This window comes from Malania oleifera, chromosome 3 (genome assembly GCF_029873635.1).
Source record: "Malania oleifera isolate guangnan ecotype guangnan chromosome 3, ASM2987363v1, whole genome shotgun sequence".
Lineage (NCBI taxonomy): Eukaryota > Viridiplantae > Streptophyta > Magnoliopsida > Santalales > Ximeniaceae > Malania > Malania oleifera.
In genome coordinates this window covers 114,814,290-114,836,489 of record NC_080419.1, presented here as the reverse complement: position 1 = coordinate 114,836,489, position 22,200 = coordinate 114,814,290, and the positions used below count along the sequence as shown (strand labels likewise).

Here is a 22,200-nt window from a genome sequence, read left to right as displayed (position 1 = left end):
GGTTAGGTATTAATTGAAGAACTCTCTTCTTGGACTCGTTGACGAGGCCATGTGGACAACACTCTATATATGGCCCCAAAACTGATTTTCAGCAGAAAAATTCATTTTATCAATTTACTTTCTCTCTCTAACTTGGTTTCTCTCACTTCTCTCCACGATTCCGACTTTATTCTTCACCGGTTCGAAGATCGGAAGCCGTCATGCTACTCTTGGGAAGATTCTCTTCAAGTCTGCTGAAGTAAATTGTTGGTTAGGCCAACTTGGGCACCATCCCAAAATCAAGGTAAGAAGGTTATTTGGATATTTTTAGTATTACCATGTTCATTTAAGCTTAAATTTGGTATTGTATGAGAATATACTGGTATTTTGTGAAATAAAATTAGGGTGTTATATTTTTAGGGTTAGAGTATTTTTTGGGACTTTGCAAGCATGGGTTGAGGACCCCAGTATATATATTTTTTCAGGAGCCCAGGTATATTAAAGTTTAAGAGAAATTGAATAGGCAAGTTCATGAAATATGAGTGAGATAATTTTCTGGAAAAATTTAGTGATTTATTGAGGAATTTGTATATATGTATTATTTTAGGATTTTGGAGATAGTAAACCGTGAGCATGAGAATAGAGTTGGAGGCGAGCCTCCCAACCAGTTAGGTAAGAGAAATATGCTATGCTAAGAATGTTAGAATATTTATTAATAAATTATTTGTTTTCCAGATTATTATTCAATTCAGAAATTATTTGTATATCAGAAAATATAGTACCAATATATGAGATATTTATTTATGTAGTTGTGTAGCATGAGACAGTATTAGATCAGTATATGAAATATATAGTTTCCAGATTATTATGTTTTATGGTATCTAAATAGAAAAATGTTTATGAGACCTTATCAGATCAGTACAGAAACAATACAGTTTTTAGATTGGTATGATTTATATTATTATGCAGAGATATGTTGTAATGCCCCAAACCCTTAAACCCGATTCGGTGCGTTATACCTAATAAAATCATGATATTCCATAAATACATTCAAACATACGCAGCGGAAAACATAATTATGATCCTCAATCATAAAAATAAATACTAGAGTTTACTATTTCTATCCATAATCCATAAATAACCATTCATCGCCTGTATTCTCATACATACACATATCTCCAAAAATATTTAGTATTCTCAACACTAGTATGTTCCACAACCATCCACAAATTTCAGAAAACTTAAAACATAAAACATAACTTATATACATCCCAAATATCATCAAAATGTTTATACCATTTTCTCTATCTAGAACCCAAAATGCTATCAAACTCGAGTTTCTCTAAGCTTGTTTACATGGTAGTCTTGAACAGATAAATTTGTAATCGGGTAAGACACATCTCAGTAAGGGAAAGAAACAATATATATTAAAAAAGCGTGTGGTTAACATAAGATTATAATCAACATTTTAATATCATTTGCAAACTATTAACATAAATCTTTAAAACCATTTTCTAATCTTATTCAAACACATGCGAAGTATTTACCCACAAGACTACCTAAGGATAGGGGTAATTACCCACTTATACAAGTAGCGCCCCTCTACTCTGATATAATAGGCAACCTAAAGGTTACATCTGAAGCATACCAAAGCACTCACCTTCCTCAGTAAGCTCTCAAGTGATAAATTAATCTCCTACTCACACAATTCATACAAAAGTTTACTAGCGAAGGCTCCCAAGAATAGGGAAATCTACCCGCTCATACAAATAGTTTTCCTCTGCCCTAGTGCATTATGCAGCCTACTGCCACATATGATATTACTAGTGCACTCGCCTTTCTAAGCAAGCCCTCAGGCAAAGAGTTTGCCCCGCCCTAGCATAACATGTTCTACTAGCATAAATACTAAATAATGTCATAACACATTATTATGTATGTCGTTTTTCAACCTTCCATAACTATTCATGTTCATAACTTTAGCATTTCTTGGCATTTCACTTTACCTAACCTTTAATATTTTACATCATTCACATTTCATATTTCATATATGTTTCATTCACATTTCCATTTCATTCATTTTCATTTCATTCATTCGTACTACAGCTCCTTTTAGATGTACATGTAACGACCTGCTTATTTTACCCCATATATATATATATATATATATTTATTTTTTTCCATAATAATAAAATTCAATATAATAATCCACCTGAAATACAATACTGATACCTAAGCAGTAGGAAATGTAATAACATATACATATCAAATTACCATTCAACACAATACCAGAGTTTACTACATCCATCATATGATTACACACAACCCAAAATATCCAAAAACAAGTCCTAGAGTCATCACCCAAAATCCGTTTGACTCTAGCAAAAGACTTACCCTTTAAACGGGTAGAACAGCTAAATCCTAACGCTGCAGAGCTCTATCCGCTCTTCTATCTGGGGCTCCTAAAATGTTTATATAATTTTGAGTGAGACATCTCTTAGTAAGGGAAATAAACTAACATCAATGTGTGGCAACATGAGTATTTTCGTGTTATACATATAACAGTACATAAACATACTTGATAAACTGTCTGTATCATATCTAAGAGAAACATGTTTTATCATATCATGCTATAACATACTGAATTTCTATACACATAAATCATCTCATATAACTGTACATAGAAAATATTCTGGATGGTTAGTTGGCTAGTGTCATGTCTTACTTCCACATGACTGGGTTGTGCGACCCGAATGTGGGACCTAGCAATGGCTGGCCGACCACGCCAAATCAAACAAAAGTCTATAAGTACGATGGGTCTACCCTCTTGGTCCGGACACCAGAGGGATGCCTGCACTACAATAAACCACATCAACTATCAATCTCTCACTGCCTCGTATGGCAAGCGGTAGCACTAACATAAATATGGTCGTAATCATATAACTACGGTACCGTACTTCGTGTAAGCCTAAACCAAGCCAATCAGATTCTAATAACATATAAAATATTTCCAAATACATGGCTATTACATAATCATATCTGTCATATTAATATTTTCATACATCTTTGCATAACATATCATATAAAATTTATGGCCCTTATGCCGGCATTTTGTATTTTATAAATCACGGCTCGTACGCCGGTATTGCATATCATAAAACCTTCGGCCCTTACGCCGGTATTACATATAAAACCCTCGGCCCGTACGCCGACATATCATATAAAAACCTCGACATATAGGCCGATATATCATATAAAAATCCTTAGTTTGAAAAATCCCTGTATCATTTTAACATTTTTGTGGAAGTAGTAAAAATATATTTACTTGTAACCATAATATTTCATCATCATAATTTCCATGGTAAATATTACTCATGTCACACAGAAGAGGTATTAAACTTATTTAAATCATATATCTGTTCACAGCAGTATTTCCCAAACATAATTCTACAATATACATATTTATCTGAAATTAAATGTTGTAAAATAATAATCATATTTTCATAAAAAGACTGACTTAGTTTATTCTCTTACCCGATTTCTGAAAAACCTCTACAAAGTCTAGTCTTACACCCGCAGGGTTTCTCGTTCAACACCTTGAAAACAACCTCTCCCCAAACAAAACTTTAGTATTTCTTCAACTACTACATTTTCTACAACTGGAGGAAAGCCAAATACTAAATAAAAAGTCTTACCCTGAACTTGGGATAGAGTCCAAGTTAGCCCCACCAACGATCCACTCCAGCAGACTTGAAAAGAACTTCCCCAAAAGTGTCGTGGCGGCTTCGGATCATCGATTCGGCGAAGAATGGACCCAGAATCCTAGAGAGAAGGGAGAGGGACGAACATGAGAGAGAGAGAGAGAGAGAGGGAAATTCGCATGAAATTTCTGTACTGAAAATCGAGTTTGAGCTACTTATACACCTGCACTCGTCTATGAGCCACGTCACTTCGTCGATGAGGCCACCAAGGAAGTTCATCAACGAATGCTTACTCCTCGTTGACGAAATTCAGAGCTAAAAGTAGCCTCTCAGTAACTTCTCGTCGATGAGACACGTGTCCCTGTCGACGATCCCCTCAAGCATGTTCGTCGACGAACGTGCTGTGTTCGTCAATGAGACCCCTGTTGAAATTGTAATTACAATTTCCTTTCTTTTATTATTTAAATACCTAATTCTTCGGGTCTCTATAGTACATCAGTTAGTCCACATAGATATGTGTTAGAATCTGCTAACACGGCTCCTTTTAACTGTCATCAATTAGTTTACAGCTCCTTTTAGCTGTCATTAGATATATGATTGCATTATCAAACACAAGCAACATGGTTTGTATAACATTTCATTATCAATGCATTTCTTACAGAGCATGCATCTCATACATATAACATACATTTACACTACATTACCATCTGCTCATGCCACACAATTTTAGTAACAAAGTTCATACATTGCCTGTAAAATAAGTCAACCTACATTTAACGTTTATATACTGAAAATACCTTTCATTTCTTACATAATTATCCTGAAAATATTTTCCACTTTCATCAGTTCATTTTCACATATACATAGCTAAATAAGCAGCCCTAAGCTCATAAAACATAGTTTACATGGTTGGCATTTTATACCCATATGGATATATACATATATATAACATATTCCATATCATTTAATTCATAAAAACCTGATTTAATATATAAATTTCCTCCTTACCTGAATCCTTGAAATTCACCAACAAGTGTCCCAAACTGACGCTTGTGATGCTCACCCGGACCCTGGTTCAAAAACCCTAGTTAATTAAATAAACCTCAAATAAGCTATTATTTCTGCATTTTCACAACTTATAAACCTTAAATAAATTTATAAAAACCCAAAATTGAGAATCCAAGTCCTTACCTTAACTTAGGAGTGTTTCCCAAAAAGCCCAATTTAAGAAATTGATCTGCTAGATGTATAGAGAATCTTCCCTAGAACACCGTAGCGACTTCCATTTAGCGATTCAGGCTGAATTTGGGCCGGATTCTTAGAGAGAAAGGAGAGGAATCATTTAGAGAGAGAAACACTGAAGGAAAATAAGTTTCCTTTGCAAAGAAGCTTCCCCAAATCTTCTTATACTTGACCTTGCCACGTGGACTCCTCGACGAGAAGATAAGACTTGTCGACAAACCACTGAAGAACGCTCATTGGCAAGGCCGTGAGCTCGTCGACGAGTTTCAAAACAGCCAAAACCCTCTCAGTTAATCCTCATCGATGAGACATGCTTACTCGGCGATGAGGCACACAACATCACTCGTCGATGAGAAAATCTTGCTCATCGACGAGCACCTGCTTATTATCCCTTTTCAAATTTCTTTTCTCTTTTTCTTCTAAACTTTTCTTTTCTCCTCTTTTCCTTTATTCCTTATTTATCTTTTTCATCTATTATTTTTCCTAATTATTTTATCATTAAAATTTTCCAGGTCATTACATATGTTTTATCATATTTTACAAGAGTATTAATTACATTGTTTATACAAATATATATTTTACAACATATGCAGATTACCATGATTTTTCAAAATACTAAAGCCATAACACTATGTTATTACAGTTTATACAGCTCAGATAATACAGTATTTTCAAATTAGTTTCCAGTGATATGGTTATTTTCCATAACACTATGGTATTACAGTTTACACAGTACAGATATTACAGTATATTCAGGACTAGCTTTTGGTGATATGGTTATTTTGGAATCATGATGAAACAACAAGATAATTATGTATATCAATACTATATAGTATCAAGCCCTGATGAATCAGTTCAGTAAATATTCAGTTATTAGAGCACGATACCATTGTTATTACATGATTAGAGTGCAACCACACATTTTAGATAGTGTGTGAAAGGTTTCCGTCAACCGTGCCTGGAGGGATTGCAGACTCCCCAAAAGACTGGGTTGAGGTGGCCGGTTTGACGAGGTAGTTACTAGTTCCGTGCCTAGGAGAGGTTGCGGTTTGGCCGGGCTGAGGATTGGTAGAGTTACAATTGACTTACTTGGTAGGCCAACCAGGGTTAAGTCCCACCTACGGGCAGCACAACCCTATCATAAGGGGTTAAATCATGATATACAGTTTTCCAGGGTAAACATCTCAGTTATGTATATGTATACATATTTACAAAATATCAGCAGATATAGTATGATACTAGAAGTACAAAAAAGTAGAAAACTCAGATATTATAGTTATACTTTAAACTATGATAGATGCAAGTTATATGGTATATTGTTTTACCAACTTTTACAGTTTCAGATATTGTCAGTATAATATTTACGTAACTCACCACACATATTAGTTATAGCATATTTCCTCTTACTGAACATTGCCTCATCTCAGTGATTTAATTTTTTTTTCAAGTGATGCAGTTAAGCGAGTGGATCAGGCTCGCAGATAGAGAAGGCGAGTACACTACCCTATTTGTTGGGTAAGTGTATACAGAAGATAGTATTTTTGAATAGATGATACTAGGGTGATGTGTATATATATGTGTGTGTGGTTGGGATGAGTTACTAAAATTCTGGTATTATTTATATGAATGGACAGTTTTATGTTTTTCCGTTGTATAAGTGTGTAATATAATCAGGTTTCCTCAGTGCTCACTTGGGGCCTGAGATGTTATAGCAGATTATACAGGAGTGACATAATGTTATGTTTTGCAGTTTATTTCGAAAAAAAAAGTATAGATTTTCAGGTCGTTACATCCTTTACCACCATTGAAATGTTAAAATTGTCCTTTGTTGTGGTTAACAAACATCGTAGCAGTAGTTGCTTCAAGATTATAACCTATGGTGCCATGACCAATGTTCCTCCTCTTTACTTCTTGTAGAACCAAAGAGCAAACTTTGCTCAATGAAGGAAATGGTTCTATTAACAATATTTGACCAATAAGATTGCTATAACTATCATTTAAGCCCATCAAGAACATGAAATCATATTCCTTGTGTTGGGCATCTAATTGAGAAGCCTTGGATCAACAAATACAAGCATAAGAACAGACGGTAAAAGGCTGATAGTTGACAAACTCATCCTATAAAGTCTTGAACTATGTAAAATAAGAACTTACTGAGAGTGAACCTTGTGAAAGATGAGAGATTTTTTTCTCAAGTTCAAACAATCATGGTGTATTACCTTGTGAAAGCCTATCCTTAAGATCAAACGACAAATCCTTTGCATTATTGATATACATCACACTAACCTTCAATTCCATACTCAAAGAATTGGTTAGCCAAGAAAGAACTGTAATATTGCAGTGACTCCAAGAATTGAATAATGGAGAAGAAGGACCTGGTTCTGTGATTGAGTCATTCACAAATCCAAACTTGTTCTTGGAACTCAAGGCCAAGAACATGGATCTAGCTCAACTCATATAATTTTTTGGACATGTAAGAGGTTGAGAGGTAAGAACAAATCCTGGATTTTCATTCGTAGGAAGAAAGTAAGGATTGTTAGCATATTCATCTACCATTGCTGTGCTTGAATTGGACACAGATTGCGAAGAATTGGAAGTAGATGTTGTCTACAATGAACCAATAGCGAAAGCCATTGAAAATCTTGAAGAAGCTCGAAATCAAGAATTCAGAAATTGAAAGGACGCTCTGATACCATATAAAATTTATGAAAACATATTCTTGCACTGCAATGCAGTGTATTGCTCTTTTATTATTATTGCATAATCGAGAACTTACAAAGGTGTATATATATATAGCAAGATTACAACAAAAACTCAACAATCGAATAACTAAACTAACAACTTGATAACTAAAATATAACTGTAACAACCAAAACAACTAACTGCTTCTTGTTGCTTTTGTTCTGTTACTGCCAACAAAAACTCCAGCTTACTACTCTACTGCTGCTACTTTTCTGCTGCTAAGATTAACACAAATAAAGAGTTAGCTAAGCCAATTAATCAGCTTGCCAGATTTAATTCGAATGAGACGTTGAATATTGTGATAATTAGTTGGAGAATTCAGGTATGAAAAGAATTGCCTTCACTTACTCTCTTAATTCTAATTTTAGGATATTCATACCCTAAATTACATTCTTCTTTTTCATAATTAAAATTCTGCAAGTATCAACAATTGGTGTCAAAGCACAATTTTGGCCTATCATACATGGAACTCTATTAAGTAATTTCAAAAGAATAAAAGAATCAATTAAGAAAATGTAATTAATTTTAATAACATGAAAAAAAAAATCATCTCAAGAATGAACCGAAGGCATGAACAATCAATTTGACAAAAGCCCTAAAGTTGTGAAGGTGAAGACGGCAGCTAATCAAAATGAACAAAAGGCTTTACAGTGGCACAAGTAAAAAAAAAAAAAAAAAGAGTCAACTTGGTGCACAAAACTCCTAAATATGTGGAATCCAAGCAAAGAGCGAATGTTTATAGTTTGTAGTCTTACTTTATATTTTTAAAAGATTATTTCCATGTCTCAACCCGTGACTATCAAGTCACACAACAACTCCACCATTATGGCAAGGCTCCCCTCCTTACAATGGCACTAGTAATAAATCTTGAGCCTTGAATATGCTTTTTCCTCTGCTTTTTTTTTTTTTCTAATAAGGATTAAAAGAAGCGTTACAAAAGCCATTTATCATGCTCAACCCAAAAGTTTGCAAGATGCTTATTCTTTGGCCTATTTCAAGAAGCTATTTTGATTACCCTGACACGATAATCAAAATTAACACACCCAACCCTCAAACCTCACCATTCCAGTCACCCACGATTTCCAATTCTGAGAACAAGTCAATAGCCAATTGAGCCTTCAATGATATAAATCTAGACATAATAAATCAGATCGGATAATCCATGGTAGATTAGGCAGATTATCGGATAAGAAAATTACAATTCATTTCTAATTCAATTAAATAATGAATTTATAGCGATTTGGACCAGATAATCTGTGGCGAATGACGGATAATCCGTCATTCCCATTCCTAGTATAATTCTTTTTATCACCCACTAAACAATTTTTTTCGTAACATAATAATTAAAATTATTTTTAAAATTATAATTTGATAAATTATTAAACATTTTATAATCAATCATAAAATTATAATGTTTTATTATTATTATTTTTTTCAGATCATGAATTTAGGACTTTTAATTTTATCATGAAAATTGATTATTTGAACTTGAGTTTGAATGTGGGCATGAAATGGGCCCAAAAGGTTAGTACAAGAGTTGGGAGTGAGGGATTGGCCTCAAACCAATTGAACTTATGTTGGTTGAACCAGTGCCTAATAAGTATGGGCATATGAAATTATTTATAAATTTAGACATTAGTTGATAATGCATAGACAAATATCCATCAGATAAAACCAAAATCCGTCAATTGACTTATTTAGAGACGAATAAAAAAAATTTAAACCATATTAGACTCATTTAATGTGCGGATCGGTTATGAGTCAATTTAAGCAGGTCGGATCAATTTGAATGAACAAACTTTTATCCGTTTTGTCAGGTCTAACTAAGCCCACACAACCTAGTGTCTCGCCAATACCACCACATCCATGAAGCAAAACCCTAAACCGATTCCCTAAACACAAAATACCAATTCCAATAAAGAATTGGAGGAAATAATAGTTAAAGGTCAACGTTTCCTAGTGAGAAGAAAACTATACACCTGTAAAATGTTCCTAGTCATGGCTTTTAAGTTGACCAAGGGTCCTTGCACTTATAAATGCCTCACGAATGAATTCTCAGGACCATATTAGAGGAATTTTGGTGGTTTTTGAAGATATACATACTAGGAGTATGAAAGAGCATTTGGTACAGTTAAAGCAAACCTTTAAAACTCTCAAAACAAGATTAACTATTGCTTAAGCCGTGAAAATATAGATTGTAGGTGCCAAGATTGAGTATTATCTGCTGATAGGGTGTCAACTAATCCCAAGAAGATTGAATCTATGGCCAATGTACCAAAATATTAAGCAGCAGTTAAGGCTTGACTATAGCTATTATAGAATTGCTCAAGAGGGATTCTTTTACATGGAGCAGTGAGTCCACTAAAACTTTTAATCAGTTAAAATCCGAAATGACTACACCACAAGTGCTGAATCTACCCAATTTCTCAGAAGAATTTGTAATTGAGACAAATGCTTTTGAAGAATGAATAGGAGTTTTATTAATGCAACAAAGACATCCCATTGCTTAAATTAGCAAAAACCTCTCCAAAGCATCAGTTGTTCCCATCTATGGAAAAAGGACTGTCTGCAATTCTTTATGGTGTAGGTAAATGGAATCATTACCTTATGGGTAGATATTTCAGGATTGATACTGATTATCGAAGCTTGAAATTCTTGCTACAATATAGTTGGCTGGAGGATTCTCAATTAGAAAAGACTATAACTCAATCACAATAATGGTAATAAATAAAACCAAATAATCTAAATATACCTGGTAGTCTGGAGAGCTTAAAACAGAATGTTGCTGCAGCAAATAATTGGAATGTATCATAGAAGTTCACTTGGAGCATTCAGGGGTAGAAGCTACAATGAAGAAAATTTCTTCCATCTTGTATTGGGAAAATGTTAAAAAGCATGTCAGGCAGTCTTAGCAAATAATTGGAATGTATCATAACGTTCACTTGGGGAATTCAATGGTAGAAGCTACAATGAAGAGAAATGTTAAAAAAACATGCCAGGCAGTTTGTGAGGGGATGCCAAACCTGTCATAGATCCAAAACTGATAATGCAGACAAAACTCTTAAAATTTTGAAATGCATTATTCTTCCATCAACCAGTTCTCCTTGCAGTTCAAACACATTATTTTCAGAAAAAACATTCTCAAACTGTACAGACACAGTTTTCATGTTGAAAGATGCAATACACACCCACGCACTTGAGACCTACCAACAGGGTATCTACCATCAGCTTTGATGAGACAGCCCAAACCAGTCACTAATAGTTCTAGAAAGCACTCTAGTTTCATTCAGTGTGAAAGTTTTAATCCCTTGAGCAATAGCATCTGCTGGTGTATACAACTGAGCCACTTGCCATCTTGGTTCCTGAAAAGTAAATGCAAAGAGAAAGTGTCAGCAGTTCATAGGATAAAGTGCTGGAAACAAGAATATTAGGGGTTGTTTGGTATCATTTCTGTTTTCTATTTTCTGTTTTAGTTGCTGTACAAAATGACCATGTGATTTTAAAATATAATTGAAATAAAATATCCATATAATTTTGAAAAAAGAAAAGGAAAAAAATTATTTTTAAAAGATATTTTAAATATTTTTTCAATTGCCATGTACAATCAGATTGTTCTTGTAGTACTAAAAAGTGAGTTTGAAATATAATATGTAAAATTATTCAATAATTTCATTTTTATTATAAGATCTTTAATTTGCATTCTTTTGTACTAATTATTTTAATCATATTTTTAGTTGCTATTTGGTTCAAGTACAAAAATGAGTATTTGTTCATTCAAGTTTTTAGCTTGTTTTTGTTTTTACAAATATTAACCAAACAACTGTTTTCTGTTTTTAGCTTTTGTTTTTGGTTTTTAGCTTTCGTTTTTAGTTTTTGTTTTCATAATTTTTTATAGTGATTCCAAATGGCACCTTACAGTTTCGAGAATTGGGTAATATAATGGATATTGTTCTATTAATGAGCAATCTAGCAGAAATCCAAGGCCAAGTACAAATAATTTTTTCCATGGATGAATGGTTTTAAGCTGTGCAGCCTTTGTTTTTTTCCTTGTTGCTGGGATAGTGCATAATGCTGGAATGGCTGAGTTAGATTTTTGGAAACCTTATGCTGAATGACACTTCAAAGGAGCTAAACAGATGTCGTGTCACCCACAGCCAGTACAAAGAATGTGTGAAGATCATCTATAATAGGAACTTTGAAGTTGGTATAGGCTATTAGTATTAGTTGAACCCATGTCACAAATATAAGCCTCTTCTTGTGACTTCGTTAAATAATTTACTTAGCAGTCATAATCTACATCATGATATGCATTTGTGTGTATGTGCATGCATGCATGTGTGTGTGTGTGTGTGAGAGAGAGAGAGAGAGAGGGAGAGAGAGAGAGAGAGAGAGAGAGAGATAATTTCCCATTCCCTTATCATGGAAATTTCTATGAGATTGCAGAAGAAAAATTAGAAATAAAAATTAGAAATTTCTAGCATATAGATTTGGATTTGAAATTACAAGATAGCTATCTTAGCCAAACAATTTTGGATTTGAAGTTACGAGATTGCTTTCTTAGCCAAACAATTTCACTTAATCAAAAAATCTTAGCCATAGCATTAAACAGAAGTATGAGAACTCTATGACAGTTCTTACCAATGCTCTCAAACTCGCTAGACGAGAGGGATGCCCAGTCTCACTCAATAATGCTTTTAATTTTCAAATATTTTGAGGAAGACTGGAACTCACAATATTGGTAAGGGCTTGAGGTGCTCTGAGACCCATGCATCATCATCACAATGGATCTAAGACTCTTAAGTACATCTTTGCGGATAATGACTTTATGACCTCTCTGCATCTCACCCAAGATCCTTCTTTTTAAAATTCGATTATATTAAAATATCCTCATACATGCCTACCTTTGAAAAACAATTTTTTAGGGAAAAAAAAATCCGTATGTTTGAAGTTTATTTGAATATGACTCTTATATGAGCAGACCTTAGGCAATGATATTATATTAGTTTTATATTTCGATATTGTTGAATAATCAAGTAAAATGAAAGACCTAAAAACAATGATAGGTCTCTCCCTCTATTTAAAATATATGTCAAGTACAATATAAATGACCATAATATCCTTACTAACTCATACTTATTACTAACTAAACTCTTAACACATAATAATAATGCTAAATGACTAAATAACCATTAACACTCCCCCTCAATCTAGAGCATACATATCATATGCTCCAAGCTTGTTACAAATGAAGCTCAGACTTCACATGAGTGGTTGTAATAAGCTTTTGTACAAGTTTCTCTCGAATAAAATGGCAATCAACTTCAATGTGCTTTGCCTGCTCATGGAAGACTGGGCTGTAGGCAATATGAATAGCAGCTCAATTATCACACATTAACTCCATCGGCTAAGAATGTGGAAAACCTAGTTCTTTCAATATTTTCTTCAGCCAAACAAGTTCACAAGTAGTGTGTGTCATAGCCCTGTACTCTAACTCAGCCTTGGATCTAAATTGCGATAGCGAGTAGCGTAACGTAATGACAACAAGTGTAACGGGAAGCGAGAGTAGCGGATGTTACATAACAGGAAGTAGGTGTAACAGCTGTGATTTTTTTTCAAGCACGCACAACCTTGTGTATATTAGCGCACTTGCATGTTTTAAGCTTTTATCCCTTCTTCGAAAGAGTTTGCGTACTTTGGTTCCTTTAGTTCAACTAAGTAAGGGCAAGAAGTTTACATTTGTTTTGAACCACCATTGATAGAAAAATTACGTGTGCGTGTATTTATACTTCTCATGTGTGCTAAATTGATTAATAAAACAAAATACATTATACACTCTATTAATCTATTAGACACATAAGACATACGAATAATACAAATACAAAATAACTAGAAAAGAAAGAAGGTTGAAGTTGAAAAATATATAACATAAATATCAAATTACTAATATTATCTAAATAAAATATTTTCCTACGAAGTTAGTATATTGAGAATGATTTATGAAAGTGGGGGAAAAGTGAGAAGAAAAAATAAAAAATAAAATATTTTTTTTGGCATAACAGTCCTGTAGCGATTACGCAACGGTCGTAGTGGCCTTTATGTAGTAGTCGCGATCCATAATGGCTACTACGGCCGTGATTTTTCTTCCCACCGATTTCACAGTGTGTATCGGTATCATTAACCCAAAAACCATTACGTAACAGCATTACGTAATGGTTGTGGCTGTTTTTTAAAACCATGGACTCAACACTCAAACTGGCCACCACAGTTTGTTTCTTACTTTTCCAAGACACCAATTTTCCACCAACAAAGGTACAATACCCGGTTGTGAATCTTCGATTAGGAGATGACCCGGCCCAATCTGCATCTGTATATCCTTGAAAATGAGTGTGACCCTGATTCTGATATAAGAGACCTCTCCCTAGAGCACCTTTGAGATATCTCAAAATTTGAATTACGGCATCCCAATGACTTGCTGTCAGGGAATCGAGAAACTGACTCATAATACTTGTTGCTTGGTTGAGTGACTATGAGATAATTAAACTTTCCAACAAGTCTTCGCTAGTGACCTGGGTTAGGGCAACAAATCACCCATATCTGGCACTAACTTGCCATTAGGATCCATGGGGGTGTCAATAAGTTTGGATCCCAACAGCCCCGTATCATCTAAAAAATCAAGAACATACTTTCGTTGTCACAAGACGATTCCCATACGAGATCTCGATACTTCTATACCCAAGAAGTACTTCAATGGTCCCAAGTCCTTGCTTTGAAACTTACTCTATAGGAAAAGCCTTAGGTCTTAGATGCCTCGATCATCACTAGTGATCACAATGTCATCCACATACACAATAAGTGGAATCCTGCCAGATGGAGTATAACGATAAAATACAGAGTGAAGTGGGACACCGATGAAGGTCAAACTCAAGTATTACAACACTAAAACGGCCAAACCATACTCTTGGAGATTGTTTTAATCCATACAATGATTTCTTAAGTTGACATACTGAGCTTGCCTCCCCCTGAGCAACAAACCCACATGATTGCTCCATATATACCTCCTCATGAAGATCACTATGTAGGAAAGCATTCTTCACATCGAATTGATGTAGAGGCCAATGACAAGTGGTAGCTAAAGAAATGAACAAACGTACTGAGGCAAGTTTAGTGACCAGAGAGAATGTGTCAGAATAATCCAAACCATACACCTAGGTATACCCCTTACAAACAAGGCGGACCTTCAAACAAGCCATAGAACAATCGAGATTGACTTTCACATTGTAGACTTAGCTACAACCAACCACAAACTTATCAGGAGGAAGAGGTACCAAATCACAAGTATCATTATCATGTAGTGCATGCATCTCTTCAACCATTGTTGTCCTCCACCCCGAATGGGATAGGACTTCAAACATAGATTTTGAAATAGCAACAGAAGATAGTACTAAAAAAACAATAATAAAAGGGTGACAAGAAATCATAACAAACAAAATTAGAGTACGGATGTTGGGTATAAGTGCATTTACCTTTTCACACAACTATAAGAGGATCAACATCATGGGAAATAAGATTATCCAAGGAGGGAACTAGAGGCACAGTTGTAGAGGCCGGAGGAGGCACTTTCTTTTTGGAGTCACCGTGTATATACCTACAAATTGGGATGATCCAAGCGACAAGGACTCAAACTGGATGAAGATGGAGGAGGATTAGGCATAGATACTAGGTTTGAACCTAGAAGGCAAGGCAAAGGAAAGGACTAATCAAGGTCAACAGGACTCAAGCAATCAAAGTAGTCTGGTGTAGACTCAAAGAAGGTGACATCGGCAGAGACAAAGAATCGATGTAAAGTAGGAATATAACATCGATATCCTTTTTGAGTATAGGAATAGCCCGGAAAAATACATTTGATAGCACAAGGATCCAACTTATCCATTCCTGGAGTTAACTAATGGACAAAGGACACACAACCGAATATATGAGGAGAAAGGGAGAACAAAGGAGCCTTAGGGAAGATAATTGAATATGGGATTTTACCACCAAGGACAAAGGATGGCATTTTATTGATAGGGGAGAAAGTCGTGAGCACACCATTGCTCCAAAAAACTTTGGGGGCATTTATTTGATACAATAAAGTACGAACAACTTCAAGAATATGTCTGTTTTTCCACTCTATAACTCCATTATGTTGTGGAGTGTGGGCACAAGAAAACTAATGGATCATGCTAGAGGTAATAGAAGAAAGTAAAAGAAAGAGAACCATACAAGAGGAAGAGAATATCACTTGGTGTACTTAGCTTACAACCTTGAGATGTATATATAGCTATACAAGAGAGAGAGGTTATCCTAAAATTCTGATGTGGGACTAAAAACTATACACTATGTTCAATACTCCCCCTCAAGCTGAAACGAAGATGCTAACAAGTCGAAGCTTGGAGAGAGCAGTCTATAATAAACCTGGGCCAACAGACTTGGTGAAGACATCAGCAACCTGGCCTTTGGAGGAGATAAAGTGGGGAGAGGTGATCCCAGAACGAACTTTTTCCATGATGAAGTGAATATCCGCCTGAATATGCTTGGTCCTCTCATGCAGAACTGAATCAAAGGAGAGAGATATAGCAGACTTATTGTCACAAAACAACAAAGAAGAGTCTGTCACAGGAAAGCCAATCTCAAATAGAAGAGAGCTTAGCCACATGATCTCACAAGTACCTTGTGCAATAGCACGGTACTCAGCCTCAGCAGAAGAACATGAAACCACCACCTGGTTCTTACTTTTCCAAGAAAGAAGATGATCACCCTTGAAAGTACAAATACCTGAGGTAGATCGTCTGTTAGTCTTGGACCCAGCATAGTCAGCATCAGTAAACACGAAATGACCTAGTTGTATTCTAGATGAATAGAATAATCCCAGTCCAAGTGAGGTCTTCACATACCGTAAGATGTGATAGATAGCATCAAGATGTGAAGTCCAGGAAAAATGCATGAACTGACTTACTAGACTCATTGGATAGGCCAAATTGGGCCAAGTTTTGGTTAAATAGATGAGGTGACCAACAAGTCTCTGATACACCAAAGGGTTTGTCAATAGATCACCAGACTCTGCAAAAAGGGAAATATTATGATCCAAAGGCGTAGAAGCAGGCCAAAATTCAAACATACCAGTGTCCATAAGGAGATCTAGGGCATACTTCTGCTGAGAGAGGGAAATGCCCTTGCGGGAGCATGCTATCCCAATGCCCAAGAAATACTTGAGGGGTCCCAGATCCTTGATGTCAAAGGTGTCCCCCAAGTCCTTTCTAATCTGAGCAATTCCAGACAAGTCATTACCAGTAACAATAATATCATCCACATAGACAAAGATAATGGTGCAAGGACCATGAGAGAGATGCCTAATAAAGCAAGTGTGGTCTGACTAGCACTGAATAAATCCCATAAAGAGAACCATATCACTGAATCTTCTGAACCATGCACGAGGTGATTGCTTAAGCCCATATAAGGACTTGCGCAATTTACACACCTTTCCAGAATACTCCCCCTGAGCAGAAAAACTGAGAGGGGGATCCATGTAAATAGTATTAGTAAGATCAACATTCAAGAAGGCATTCTTGACATCAAGCTGATATAAAGGCCAAGTGAAAGAAGCCACCAAAGGGATCAGGAGGCGAACAGTAGTAAGCTTTGCCACAGGAGCAAATGTAGCATGAAAACCCTGACCTAGAATCTGCGTAAAACCCTTGGCCACCAAGCGGGCTTTATACCTGTCAATAGTACTATCTATAAGGTGCTTAACGGTGAACACTCATTTACAACCCACTGTGCATGCGCCTAAAGGAAGGGGAACAAGATGCCAAGTATGTTGTTGCTTTAGAGCTTCCATCTCAGTACACATGGCTGCAACCCATTTGGGGTCCTGGAGGGCCTCATGAACTGAGCAAGGTATGATAATAGCATCAATCTATCCCAAAAAGGCTTGATAACTCAAGTAAATATTCTGATAAGAAAGATACCGGAGATTGGGTAGTCAGTAGAACAGGCTAAAAAAAGTCTATTAGGAGTGCGACGGATTCGAGAAGGATACCATGAGGAGGGAGCAGGGGGATCAGGGACTATAGGAGACATACCTGAGCTCGATGAAGATGCTGGCAGAGGCTCCAAAGGGCACAGTCGGCGAGTGTAAACATGTGGAATGAGAGAGATATGGTCTTGCCCAGTGGGAGCAGAGATAGGAGGCTTAGAAGATGAAGACGACACCGGAGAAGAGGGCACTGGTACAGATGGGAGAAAGATAGGCTCGGGTTGAGGAAGTGGAGATGGCACTGGCAGAGATATGGAAGGAGAGAAGTCAGTGTAGAAGGGGGTAGACTCATGGAACGTGACATCGAGAGAGTGATAAGTGTGCCAACCAATCGGATCATAACAGCGATATCCCGTAGACATAGAGGAATACCCTAGAAAAATGCACTAGATGGCCTTATCATAAAGCTTGGTTCGAGAAGGACTCCGGTCATGAACAAAGCAGGTGCATCCAAGCACTCTAGGGAGAAAGGAGAAAAGGGACCTGTCAGGATGCAGAAGATGAAGTGGAGCAGAATTCTGCAATGCACAACTCGGGGTATGGTTGAGAAGATAGGCTGCAGTGAGAACAACTAAGGCCAATAAGACTTGGGTACTTGCATTCCTAAAAGAAGACAATGGACAATAGACATGGTGTGGCGATTTTTGTGTTCAGCCACACCATTTTGTTCAGTAGTGTAGGGAGATGTCAGCTGTTGGAGAATACCCTGTTGATACAACTCAACACGAAACTCATTATTGAGGTACTCATGGCCATTGTTAGACTTTAAGATACGAACCACGGTATTGTATTGATTCTTAATCATTCGCAGGGAAGCCTGAAAATGAGTGAAAACTTTGGATTTATTTTTCATAAGGTAGACTCAGTTACAACAAGAGTAATCGTCAATAAAGGTGACATAATATCGATGCTGAGTGAGTGAAGAGACAGGGGAGGGACCCCAGACATCACTATGAACAATATCAAAAGCTGCAAGAGAACGGTGCATACGAGACGGATAAGATGAATGAACATGCTTAGATAATTCGCAAGTAGCACACTGAAAAATAAAATTCTTGCAAGCTTTATTAAATTCTGGAAACAACCAACACAAATATTTGGGGCATGCCACAAATCCAATGTTTTTAAAGAGAAAACAAAGGAAACATTAGAAGGCAAAACAAATGCCTGAAAGCCAGAAGAGGATGCAAGACAGGAAGGCAGATCGCCAAAGTAGTAAAGCCCTTCCCTTTCAAAGCCCCTACCAAAAATCTTCCTCGAACTCAGGTCCTACAAATAACAAGAGTTGGGTAAGAAAACCATAGCATAGTTATAGTGTTTGGTAATACGGCTAACAGATAACAAGTTACCCTGAGTCCAATATCCAAACGGGTGTGCCATACTTACTTAAAAGGGCAATAGGGTTACCTGCAGCAAAGGTGGCTATAGAGGAAGATGCAATCGGTGAAGCAAAGGCAAAGAGGCAAATTTCAGACTGAAGTTGAGTAAGCTGAGCTTGGAGTTGAGAGAAATCTGGAGCAACAGCAGGTGCAAGAGTAAGAGAAGCCGGAGGTGCAGGAAGAGATTCTACAACAGCTCCAATGTTAGAAGGTCCCCGACCTTTGCCACGGCCACGACCATGAGAGGCTTGTTTAGAGTAATGCTCCTACAGCTCAGGGTGGAGAATGAAGCAACGCTCAATGTGTGATTATTTCGCTGGCAGTGCTGGCAGAATTGAGTCTTGCGGTCAACAGACGTAGCACCAGTAGGGGCTACAAGGGCAACCTGCTCAAGCACACTAGAAGAAGCAAATATAGGGAGAAGACGTCGTCGCCAATCAACACCATCAATCATTGCAAATGCCTCATACAAAGAGGGCATCGGGGATGTGTTCAAAATATGAGTTCGAACTCAAGTTTTAAACCCATCAAGAACCGATAGGTATGCTAACGATCCTGGCGCTTTGCCTCAATAGTTGCTGCCTCTGTAGGAAACTCAGAGAGAGGCTCATACTGGGCGAGCTCCTCCCACCAAGACTGGAGATAAGCGAAGAAGTCAGACACAGATAAACCCAAAGAAGCCTACATCGCTTGGTGGAACTCCCGATAAAGCTCAAAATTTCAAGCCTCACACCTTGCATGGGCGAACTCTAGAATGAGATAGCTTCTTGTGCAAAAAAATGCTCGGGTCCTGGTGAGTGCATAAATTGACTTACCACGCTTATTGCAAAGGCTATTTTAGGACGTGTATGAGAGAGATAAAGGAGTTTCCCTACCAATTTTTGGTATCGCTCTCTGTTGATCACTTCTTCAGCCTTAGCTGGTTGGAGTTTTGTGTTCGGCTCTATAGGTGTTTCTGCTGCTTTGCACCCTAGCAGACTTGTTTCTCCAAGTAAATCAAGCATATACTTGCGTTGGGAAACAAAAATTTCTTTCTTTGACCTTGCAAATTCCATACCAAGAAAATACTTCAAGTTTCCTAAGTCTCTCAAATTCCTGAGCAAGGATCTTCTTTAACCTCTTTAGCTCATTGCTATCATCACCTTTCAGAATTATATCATGTACACAGACAATAAGGATAGCCATTTTACCTTCACTCGTGTGTCTATAGAACATAGTATGATCGGCTTGACCTTGGCTATAGCCATGACTCTTTACTACCTTCCCAAAGCGTTCAAACCAAGCTCTAGGAGATTGTTTGAGTTCATACAATGATTTCCTCAATCTGCACACCTTGCCTTTGCTACCTTTCCCTTCAAATCCTGGCGGTAGATCCATAAAGACTTCCTCCTCTAAGTCTTCATTTAAGAAGGCATTCTTCACATCTAGTTGATATAAGGGCCAGTTAGAGTGAGCTGCTAGAGAGAGCACACACGGATTGAGTTCATCTTGGCTACAAGAGCAAATGTTTCCTGGTAGTCAATTCCATATGTTTGAGTGAACACCTTCGCCACGAGTCTTGCTTTGTACCTTTCTATACTCCCATCAGCCTTGAATTTTACTGTAAATACCCATTTACAGCCAATAGTATTCTTCCCCTCTGGTAAGTCACCAATTTCCCAAGTGTCGTTAGCAATTAGTGCATCCATCTCTTCTTGAGTAGCCAATCTCCATTCTAGGTGGTCTAGTGCTTCTTGAATTGTTCTTGGAATAAACAAATGAGAAATATTTGAACTAAATGCCTTATGAGAATCGGAGAGTCTATGATAGGATAGATGGTTGGAAATAGGATGTGTGGTACAGGTTCTAACTCCTTTCCTAAGGGCAATGGGCAGGTCAAGATCAGAAGAATTATCAAAACAAGGATCTGAAGAAGTAAAAGTACCTGGAGTATGTGAAGGAGGACCAACTTGTGTAGGTGATGATGATTGGCCTTGCTCTGGATTTGAAGAAAGAGCTCTATTATTCTGATGATTTCTTCTTCTGGTATAAACACGAAGCTCAAATAAGGGAATATCTGATAGTAGTACTTCTCCTCCTATTTGTGAATCAAGTATGCCTTGTATAGGTAGACTAGGATTTCCATTATTTTCGTCAATTAAAGTATCGGTTTCCTGACCCTTTAAAGAGTGGATGTCAATGTCAAGGAAAACATTTGGAAGAGACTTAGAGGTTTGCCATAACTCATCTTCAGTTTCCTTTTTCTCTCCCAGAAGATAGTTATGGTTAAAAAAGGGCTGGTTTTCAATAAAAAAAAAAAAATCCATACTGATATGAATTTTTTTGGTCAAAGGATCAAAACATTTGTACCCTTTTTTATTAGGAGCACATCCAAGGAAAACACATTTTTTTGCCCTAGGATCAAGCTTGGATCGAAGATTGGTAGGTATATGAACAAAAACGGTGCATCCAAACACTTTTAGTGGCAGGTTTGATGTTATCCGACATGTAGGAAATAGTTTTTTTAGGCAATCTAAGGGAGTGATGTATTTTAGCACTCGAGTAGGCATCCTATTAATAAGATAACATGCAGTTAAACTAGCATCACCCTATAGATATTCAGGAACTTGCATTGAAAACATTAGGGGCCGTGTAACCTCTAACAAATGGCGATTTTTTCTCTCAGCAATGCCATTTTGTTGTGGGGTGTCACGACAAGTAGATTAATGTTGAATACCCTTTGTTGAAAGAAACGTTCCTAAACATTTGTTAAAATATTCAGTACCATTATTTGTTCTAAGGATATTGATTTTCGTTTGGAATTGGGTTTCAGCCATATTATAAAAAACATTAAAAAAAATTCCAACCTCAAATTTGTCACTCAATAAGTACACCCAACACAAACGTGTATGATCATCAATAAATGTAACAAACCATTTCTTATCAGAAGTAGTAGTGATTTTTTAGGGACCCCAAACATCACTATGAATTAAATAAAAAGGTTTGGAAGAAATATAAGCTTTTGATTGATAGGTGCTTCGGTGACTTTTGGATATGTGGCAAACATCACAATGAAGAGAATTGAAATCCAGTTTTTTACATAAGCTAG

General features: G+C 36.6%; 1 protein-coding gene across 2 annotated transcripts in view; it reads right to left on the bottom strand.

The window, feature by feature from the left end:
- Positions 1-10,708: 10,708 nt before the first annotated feature.
- Positions 10,709-22,200, bottom strand: part of LOC131150793 (uncharacterized) — a 40,524-nt gene continuing 29,032 nt past the window's right edge. The window contains exons 10-11 of one of the 2 annotated variants that reach the window (XM_058101757.1): positions 10,869-11,023; positions 10,709-10,764 (exon numbers count right to left, since the gene is read on the bottom strand). In XM_058101757.1, coding sequence (XP_057957740.1) covers positions 10,886-11,023 — 138 coding nt within the window. In that variant the 3' untranslated portion in view covers positions 10,709-10,764; positions 10,869-10,885. Of the gene's footprint in view, positions 11,024-22,200 lie in introns of both variants that reach the window. The other variant, XM_058101758.1, reaches the window with a different exon arrangement.